This window comes from Mandrillus leucophaeus, unplaced genomic scaffold, assembly GCF_000951045.1.
Source record: "Mandrillus leucophaeus isolate KB7577 unplaced genomic scaffold, Mleu.le_1.0 Scaffold207, whole genome shotgun sequence".
NCBI lineage: Eukaryota > Metazoa > Chordata > Mammalia > Primates > Cercopithecidae > Mandrillus > Mandrillus leucophaeus.
Genome location: NW_012102110.1, coordinates 4,155,513 through 4,165,453, shown reverse-complemented (window position 1 = coordinate 4,165,453; position 9,941 = coordinate 4,155,513). Strand labels below are relative to the sequence as shown.

The following is a 9,941-nucleotide window of genomic DNA, read 5'->3' as shown; positions in this document are numbered from 1 at the left end:
AGGGTCACAGATTAACAGCATCTCAAATACAGAACAAAATGGAGTCTCTTATGTCTACTTCTTTCAACATAGACACAGTAAGTCTGATCTTTCTTTCTTTTCCTCACACACATGATTTCTCTAGCAAGGTAGGTGGAGTTCTTAAATGGATGGCCAGGGCTAAAGAAAAAAAGGGGGCAAAAGAAGCCTTAAAGTGTAGGTTGTGAACTGACAGCCATTTTTGCCTCATTCTCTCGGTTAGAGTTGCAAGAGTCAGCCCAGGCTCATTGTGGGATGGGTTTACTCAAGGGCATGAATACTGGAGGTGTGATTCACAGGGGGCTAACTTTAAAGTCACTATGTTGTAGTAACTACAACATAGCACTTTGTATTTACATCTGTAGCAGTAACTCTTACCCAGTATGTAGTTGTGTCTGGAAATTTAGAAGAGGAATGAAGCAATCTTAACTCTGACATGGAGGTGTCATCATAGGTCTCAGAATTGGACTGAGGTCAGAGAGTAAATGTTGAGCATGTGGAAGGCAATGAAAGCTCTCAATACTTAGGAAACTGCTTCCCCTAAAGAAGAGTGGGCCAATTTGTGTGTGCTAGAAAGTTCACTTTGGTAGCAGTGTGGAAGAGAGAACACAGAAAGGGAAATAAGCTAGGAAGCTGTTAGAATAGTTTAGCTAAGATGACAAAGGCTAGGGAAAGTGTGACAGTGGATATAGGAGAGGGACACAGAAGGGGTAGTACGCAGTTTCGCATTAGATGGAAGAAGTGTTGAGGATGACTGATTTTTGGCTTGGGGGATTGTTTTATGATTATCATATTCAGTGGGTAGAACTCTAATATGTAAAAGAAACATGCTTTAGTTTACATGTGAAAGTGCCTGATCTGTTAGCATTGGTCCTAATAATTTTCTTTTGAGTCCTGTTTGAAATCTTTGATCTTACTATATAAATGAGGAAACTAGGCCAGAAAAATAAAAAGACCAATTGGTCAAGTCACATCGAGAATTACTAGCAGAGCTAAGACCAAAACCAAAGATTCCTGATACCTATCACACCCTGCTGCTTCCACTAGGCAGGCCAGTTACCCTGGCCTTGTGTCTGGCTGGTGCAGATGCTTTGAAGGTCATTTCCTTCCTTCTCTGCAGAGCAATACTTGCCTGGTATCTGTATGTTACTGTCTTCTAAGGTGTTTTTGGTTGCAAGTAACTCATTTTAAACCAGCTAAGCAAAAAACAAAAAATAATAAATGTTAGACTACCTTAGATGGAAATCAAGTGCATCTGGGGCTTACAGCCATATGTTTTTAATTCCTTTCTTCTCTCTACATTTGACTTTTGACTCTCTAACCAGCTTTCCTTGTTTTGGTGTGCACATGGCCAAACACGGTTGTCCCATAACTTCCAAGTTTTCTGTCCTCATTAAAAAAAAAAAAAAAAAAAATTCTTCTAGAGATGGGGTGTGTGTTGCCCAAGCTAGAGTGTAGTGGCTATTCACAGGCATGATCCCACTACCGATCAGCCCAGGAGCTTTGACCTGCTCCATTTCCAACCTGGGCTGGTTCACCCCTCTTTAGGCAACCTGGTGGTCCCCAGCTCCTGGGAGGTCACCATATTGATGCTGAATTTAGTGCAGGACACCCAAGCGGCATAGCATGCTACAGCCCAGAACTCCTGGGCTCAAGTGATCCACTTGCCTCAGCCTTCTGAATAGCTGGGGCTACAGGCACGTGTCACTGCCTGGCATAGTGTCCTCATTTTAAGTAAACCTATATAAACTGAAAATATAAATTCTAGTTTATATTACTGGACAAGAGATCGTGATGGGCTCAGTTTGGGACAGGTGTTACATGCATCATTTACAAAGGAAGTTTTAAGGTCCTACCCTTGAAAAGAGCTGAAAAGAGGAGCATGGACAGGAACGTAACTGTTAGCGCCCTAGACGAGTTCTGAGTGTGCTCTGCAAAACACTGCCAGTATGTGAACTGTTTATTACAGTTCTGTGATGTGAATACAGATATGAAGACTTAACATTTAAAAGCTTTTGTAGCAATTTGACAGTATTTTTATGTCCCCAACATATGTCTTTTTAATTTTGTTTTGATTGTATTTTTAAAAAATGGTAAGTCTATGATGGATTGGGAGGGGAAGATACTGGTCTTTCACCACAGGTAGTTTGAGAGCCACTGACCTGGAACACATATCTAAGATAATGTAGTTTATCTGAATAAGCACAATCTGCAGCCCAAATGCTCATTTACAGAGGAAGAAAGAGATAGGTATTGTGGTTGTCAACCCTTATTACCTCATTTGCTCCTAGGTTTTGCTGGGCCTGCGTGATACTAGCGATTCCATTGTGGCAATTACTCTGCATAGCCTAGCAGTGCTGGTCTCCCTACTTGGACCAGAGGTGGTTGTGGGAGGAGAACGAACCAAGATCTTCAAACGCACTGCCCCAAGTTTTACTAAAAATATTGACCTTTCTCTGGAAGGTAAGAATTATTAAAAGGTCTAGCTTTTTGTGTATGTTATTTTTTTAGATTTTTAATATTTAAGTAATGTAGGAGGGTCATATTCAGTCAAATGATATAAAGAAGTATAAATAAAAAGTTAATTTCCCTTTCTGAACTTCTGGGGGGGCTTTTCAGTGGAAATCCTTTCATTTTTTTTTAAGCTCGCAAAAAGACAGAAATATATGTTTACACATGCATAGAGTTGTGTACCACATGAGGACGTTTTGGTCAATGAAGGACCTCGTAAATGACCGACTGTCTATACCACGGTGGTCTCATGACATTATAATGGAGCTGAAAAATTGCTGTTGGCAGTTGATGTTGTAGCTGTAGTGGAATGCATTACTCATGTGTTTGTGGTGATGCTGGTGTAAACAAACCTAGTGTGCTGCCAGTCATAAAAGTATACTGCATACAGTTATGTGCAGTGCATAATACTTGGTAATGATAACAAATGACTATGTAACTGATTTATATATTTACTATACTTTTAATCATTAGTGTATTCCTTCTGATTTAAAAAAAAAAAGTTTAACTGTGAAACAACCTCCAGGGGGTCCTTCAGGAGATAATCCAGAAGAAGGGATTTTTATCAGAGGACATGACAGCTGGGGAGGTCAAAGACAGTGAAATTGATGATCTTGACCCTGTGTAGGCCTAGGCTAATGTGTATGATTGTGTCTTAGCTTTTAACAAAAAAGTTTCAAAGTAAAAATAAGTAAATAATTTTAAAAACAGAAAAAGCTTACAGAATAAGGATATAAAGAAAATATTTTGGTACAGTTGTACAATATGTTTTAAGCATAGTGTTATTACAAAAGAGTCAGTTAAAAACATTAAAAAGTTTATAAAGTTATAGTAAGCTAAGACTATTGAAGAAATTTTTTAAATAAACTTAGTGTAGCCTGGCTGGGTGTGGTGGCTCACACCTGTAATCCCAGCACTTTGGGAGGCTGAGGTGGGCAGATCACGAGGTCAGGAGATCAAGACCATCCTGGTTAACACGGTGAAACCCCATCTCTACTAAAAATACAAAAACATTAGCCAGGCATGGCGGCAGGTGCCTGTAGTCCCAGGAGGCTGAGACAGGAGAATGGCGTGAACCTGGGGGGCAGAGCTTGCAGTGAGCCAAGATCGCACCACTGCACTCCAGCCTGGGCAACAGAGCGAGACTCTGTCTCAAAAAAACAAATAAATAAAAATAAACTTTGTGCAGCCTAAGTGTAGTGTTTATAAAGCGTATGATGGTGTACAGTAGTGTCCTAGGCCTTCGTATGCATTCACTGGTAACTCAGCAACTTCTTGTCCTACAAATGCCATTCATAGTAAATACCCTATACAGGTATACCATGTATCATTATATTTTTACTGTACCTTTTCTATGTTTGGATACGCAAATAATTACCACTGTGTTACAATTACCTACAGTACTCGGTACAGTAACATGCTGTATCAGTTTATAGCCTAGGTGTTAGTAGGCTATACCATCTATGATGTTTGTACAAGGACAAAATCGCCTAAGATGCATTTCTCAGTACATATCCCCATTGTTAAGTGACACAAGACTGTGTAGATTTTTGTTTAAATGGTAAGAAAATGCCATGCACAAATCTATAACTTGTTTAACTTGTTTTCATGTAACAACATATCAGGGACCTGTCTCCCAATACATAGAAGTCTAACTTACTCTTTGAAAGCTACCTAATATTTCATTGAACATAATTCATTCAGTGATTTCTTTATTCATGGATACTGCATCCATTTCTGGATTTGTAATCACTATAAACAGTGCTGCAATGAATATCTTTATACATGTATCTTTCCAGTTGGTCCCCCATATTTGCAGGTTTGCATCTGCAGATTCAACCAACTGTGGATCAAAAATACTCAGAAAAGAAACAAACAAAAAAAAGGTATAAGAAGTAACCCAGAAATGATTTAAAGTATTATGGGATGATATGCATAGGTTATATTTAAATACTACATCATTTTCTTTAAGAGACTTGAGCATCTGCAGACACTGAATGTCAGAAGTAAACTTGCTGGGCCAAAGGATATATTTTAAATTTAGTATATACTGTCAGCTTACAAAAAGATTACATCAATTCTTATTAACACTAGATGTTTAAGTTTCTTGTGACTTTTCTTGGCCTATGGGGTAAAAAGCTGTTGACTTTTAGATACTTCAGGAAGTCCTTATTTCTGATATGTTCCCAGTGGATGTTACCTGGGACGTAGCAGTAATTTCTGGTCTTACAAGAATTTTTTATTAACAATGTCATTGCTCGTTTGTATAGCCTTCAATAAGACAATGACCTTGTTATGTAATTCTGGATCTCTAACCCAGTTCTCATTGATAGTTGGTAACATGGAGACAATAGAAAAGAGTTATCAGATAGGCTTTTCTCTAATTTTGATGCTAAAAGAATTTTTAAAGCAACATTGGCTTCCTGAAGTTTTGAACAGCGTTCACCTCTTCCTTGGTGCTAATGAAACCAGTGTTGTGGCTGCAAAGAGCTTGTAAAGGGTGATGTAGAGTCTGTGGTCTCATTTTCAGCTATGAGAGGGAAATAGGAAATTAAGTCTGCCTGAAAGAGAAGTGGAGAACATGGTTCAGAGACGACGACATCGGATAAGACATTAGATAGGACTTCAAGGAGGACAGTGGCACAAATAAGAGTGAAGGGCTTGTAGAGGCCTGGCCTTAGAGGGCTGGGGTGAGGAGGGGAGATGTGCTGCTGAAGAGAGCTGGGGACCTAATTGTAAGAATTTACCCCAGGCCATTCCCCACATCCTTTTTTTTTTTTTAGCCAAAATTTTACTGAATCATTTTGACCAATGCCCATTTTTTTATTATGAACTTTCTGGTAAACTGTTAAGGACATTTCTTGAAACTTTTTCCCCGGTTGGTGTTAAATGTCCATAGCTTAAATTTATTATTTTAACTACTACTAAGTGTATAGTTTTGTGGTATTCAGTACATTCATATTCTTGTGCTTATACTCTTCAACTTTTATTCTTAAAAGGAAAGTAAGTAGAATTAGTTGGTTTTAAATCGCCACCAACATGTTTTGAAGGGCTGTAATTTTTTAACTAGGTGTCCCAAAGGTTGTATCTATATAATGCTTGGATCCTTTCTATTCATCACCACCACATGGAGTGGACACAGCCTGTTCTTAAACACCTCTAGGGACAGGCAGTCCATTCCATAATGGGTGTATGTCTTCAAATGTTTGAAGATGTTCTCTCCTGCATTTTATCCTTTATCTGTGTTAAAATATACCCATTTCACTTAACTTATGCCCACCAACCATGTGATAGATCAAGAAGCAATTTACTGTCCCTTTCATGTTTTGGAGTTTTTATTTACCTTCAGATTCTTCTATGCGTGTCGTCTGCAGCAAGCACAGTCAGATCTCGCCAGTCTTGGAGAACCCCTTCTCTAGCATATTCCCTAAATGTTTCTTTTCTGGCAGCATGCCCATCAACAGCAAGAAGCACATACAGCGAGATTACTACAATACTCTTTTACAGACAGGTAGAAATATTAAATTTATATAGCTTTTCCATTGCTTGGATGAATGTTTTCCTGAGACTAATAAGCTTAAGGGTGTTTTGGGAGTTTTGAGACTGATTTATTTGTAATTATATAGTCAGCTTTGGTCTCATCTTGTTTCTCCAGACTAATGGGTATATACTTACCTCTTCTTTGTAATTGGTGAGAAAAGCAGGTTGACATTACTTGAATTCTTTTTTTGCACTGATACTTTAAGACTTCTGATGCCTTAGTGCGGCATCTTCCAAATTGTACCAAGAATGATAGTTTTGAAAGATGTTAATGGGCGTGTTGTGAAAAAGAGTTCTGTGGTTAAATGAGTTTGGGGAAATGAGAGCAAAGTCATTAACACATTGCACAGGATCTCTCAGTGCCTTAACTACTACACTTAGGGAAATCTGCTTAAAGTGAGGATAATAAGTTGAGTTAGGCAAACTTTTGAGCATGCAAGACTTTTTCAGGCATATGTAATTAACATCCCAAGGATAACACTGCCTGGCTTAGAGCATTTCTATATTTATGTATAGATAATTATGTCAGTATACTATATGTTTAGATATTTAATAAGGATTGAATGTGCTAGGTATTACTTCCATGCTTCCACTGAGTTAATAATATAAGTATTATATAATTATTTGAATAACATGTTACATCATTGATCTTGAGTAATGTTCTGCTGGGATCTCTTTTGTTTAGTATGCATGGATATTTCCAAGTAATTAGATCTATACTACTTACACTTCCTTAATGCTATCCTTCCCCTAAATGTAGCTCTTACCCTTAACCAGTATTTTATGAGAATAATTCTTTTCCCTACAGGCGATCCATTTTCTCAGCCTATTAAATTTCCCATAAATGGACTTTCGGATGTTAAAAATTCTTTGGAGGACAGTAAAAACTTCCCATCAAGTTCTAAAAAGTCTGAGGAGTGGCCTGACTGGAGTGAGCCTGAGGAGCCTGAAAATCAAACTGTCAACATACAGATTTGGCCTAGAGAACCATGTGATGCTGTCAAGTCCCAGTGCACTACCTTGGATATGGAGGAGTCATCTTGGGATGACTGCGAGCCCAGCAATTTAGATACTAAAGTAAACCCAGGAGGTGGAATCACTGCTACAAAATCTGTTACCTTAGGGGAGCAGAAGCCCATTCCTGCTTTGCTTCCACTCACTGAAGAGTCTATGCCTTGGAAATCAAGCCTACCCCAAAAGACTAGTCTTGTACAAAGTGGGGATGACCCAGACCAAATCAAGCCGCCAAAAGTGTCATCACAAGAAAGGCCCCTTAAGGTTCCATCAGAACTTGGTTTAGGAGAGGAATTTACCATTCAAGTAAAAAAGAAGCCAGTAAAAGATCCTGAGATGGATTGGTTTGCTGATATGATCCCAGAAATTAAGCCTTCTGCTGCTTTTCTTATATTACCTGAACTGAGGACAGAAATGGTCCCTAAAAAGGATGAAGTCTCCCCAGTGATGCAGTTTTCCTCAAAATTTGCTGCAGCAGAAATTACTGAGGTGAGTACTTTTTATGGAGTAAACTGTGCTACTAGCTTTAGGATTTCCCTCATAGGTCCTAGTTGCACTATCCCATGTATAACAAGCAACGTGCTATTTTTCCAATCATCAAGTCAAGCACAAAATTAACAAAATCAGTTTCTGTCATTGGTATCTTTCCTTCCCCAGAAAAATGTAGCAATGCTTAGGCTAAGTGTTTGTTTAATGAGCTATTTTAATAACCTTTTTATTTGAAAAAAGATTAAAATAAGGATATGGTGTCATCCACACTGATTTTTACTTGATTTTATGGTTTTTGCAAAGCTATTTTCCAGTGCTGTGGTTTTGTAATCCTACTTTTCAACTTTCTGTTAGAGCTCTAAGTTATTTTACTTAGTACGAGGTAGTGTTTCTGGCATCAAAAGATAAATTTTAAATTCCTGCTTTTTCAAATTTGCATATGGATTTGTTTCAGTGGGTTCTTGGTGTGCTTTATTTTGTTGCAGGGAGAGGCTGAAGGCTGGGAAGAAGAAGGGGAGCTGAACTGGGAAGATAATAACTGGTGACAACAGATGTGAGTTAAACTTTAGGAAAAAGGATTCCCTTTTTTTAAAAAAAAAAAAATGAATACCTCAAAAGCAGGCTTTGGGACAAGAAAACCCCAAAGTGGCCTGCTTTTCCCATCCCAGGAGCTCATTATCCAGTCTGCACCAACAGAAATAGGAGACTGACTGCGAGTGCTGGCTAAAAGCCCTGGGGGTGAGGCTCACAGTACTGGTTTCCAGGAGGAAGAGCCTTTGTGCATTTGACTGAGGCCAGTTTCTTTGAAGAGCAAGTAGCTGAAGAGAGGTCAAATTTACTGCTTTTTCCAGGACAATTCTGGAAGTAAAGAAAATGTAAGAATTCAAGCTGGTTAGCTTTTGTGCCATTTCTTTAACATAAGAGTAAGCTCTATTATGAAATACAACTTAAAAAAATTTTAGCTATAAATTATATAAATGATTTTAAATTGCTGAGGTTTCCTTAGGCAGCTTATTTATTTGTTTACAGTTATACTATCTGAGTAAATGGTTCTTTGTGGACCTGGGCAGTTCCTGACTGTTCCACATGTAGTACATTGTACCAAAGTTCTTAATGAGAATATTCCCCACAATCCTGTTCTCTAAATGTCAAATAAAGATTATTTTCACTAGATTCAACTTTACAAAATTTGTTTTATATCTGTTTGTTAGAAAATGTACAGACATAAGTTTCACCCTAGAGTATGTATATAACGTTTTAGCTTATCCATCCTTTCATGGAGCGCCTCCATTTCCATTAAAAGCCAGGCCGGAGCAGGACCCTTCTTTTGGAGTAGTGACTCAGTTGCTTCCAAGGCCCCTGCTATTGTGTGCAGCGCTGACCTGTACTCTTCTTCCCAGGGGAACTCTTGACGAGCTCTTTTTGCATAAGGCTGGGAAAAAAAACATAAGTAATATAAATATAAAGAACCTTCCTTTTGGACTGGAAAAAAGTTACGTGCAAATTTTATTCTAGTCATTGGATCACAAAGGTAGGAGGAGGGTGCACCCTGAAACCCCTACATAGTCATCTAGAAAAATATATAAAGCCATTTTGGTTTCATCATAGCAATTCAGAGTGCTGCTACTAGTGTCTTAGTTTGTATGTGGTATACAACAAGTATTCTGTCCCAAAGGTCTCCCAATGAGAAGTGCTGCATAGTGCAAGCTTACATGTCGTATAAACAAGTTCATAAATGTATTTTCTTCTTATGAAAGTTTGACTAAAACTTATCAGAATGTTGTTCTTCATGAATTACTACTATACTAAAATGCTCAAAACAATATTTTGAATATCCTTATTGGTGTCAAATTTCTGCCTTTTAATAGGCAGATGTGATCTTTAGATACTGCCAAAAATTATTAGGAGTCTGATTTGATTAATAAGGAAAGGAATCAAACTAAACATTTAGGAGAGTAAGTTTCTTTCATTTTCTTCTGTGGTTCAGTAAAGACTGCATTTATAGTATCATTGGTACAATATGTAACTTCCCTTAAAGGTTACTACCAGTAATTCAAACATACTGAAAGAATATATTTGGTATGGTATAGTCCCACTTCTGATTTTTAAAAGCAACTACCATAAAACAGAATTTTACATGTCTAGATCTGTTTGATTTGAAATTCAACATGAGGCTGGAAACCACATTGGTTTGTTTCATCAGTAAGTAATAAGGGCAGAATTTGCCTTGTTAAAGTTTGCCCCTATTGAAATCAGCCCGTACCTGTAAAGGTGACCTCTTTGCTTCTTCTACAGTCACATTAGCAAAGCGTTCCCAGAAAATACCTTTTTCCTGTTTCACACGTTCCACTTTGGCAGCTTCAGTTTCA

General features: G+C 38.0%; 1 protein-coding gene across 1 annotated transcript in view; it reads left to right on the top strand.

Annotated features, from left to right (window-relative positions):
- The window catches only part of SCYL3 (SCY1-like 3 (S. cerevisiae)), a 47,222-nt gene extending 38,467 nt beyond the window's left edge, over positions 1–8,755 (top strand). The window contains exons 10-13 of the mRNA XM_011979974.1: positions 2,310–2,481; positions 5,879–6,040; positions 6,878–7,572; positions 8,058–8,755. Coding sequence (XP_011835364.1) covers positions 2,310–2,481; positions 5,879–6,040; positions 6,878–7,572; positions 8,058–8,117 — 1,089 coding nt within the window. The 3' untranslated portion in view covers positions 8,118–8,755. The remainder of the gene's footprint in view (positions 1–2,309; positions 2,482–5,878; positions 6,041–6,877; positions 7,573–8,057) is intronic.
- The last annotated feature ends 1,186 nt before the right edge of the window (positions 8,756–9,941 follow it).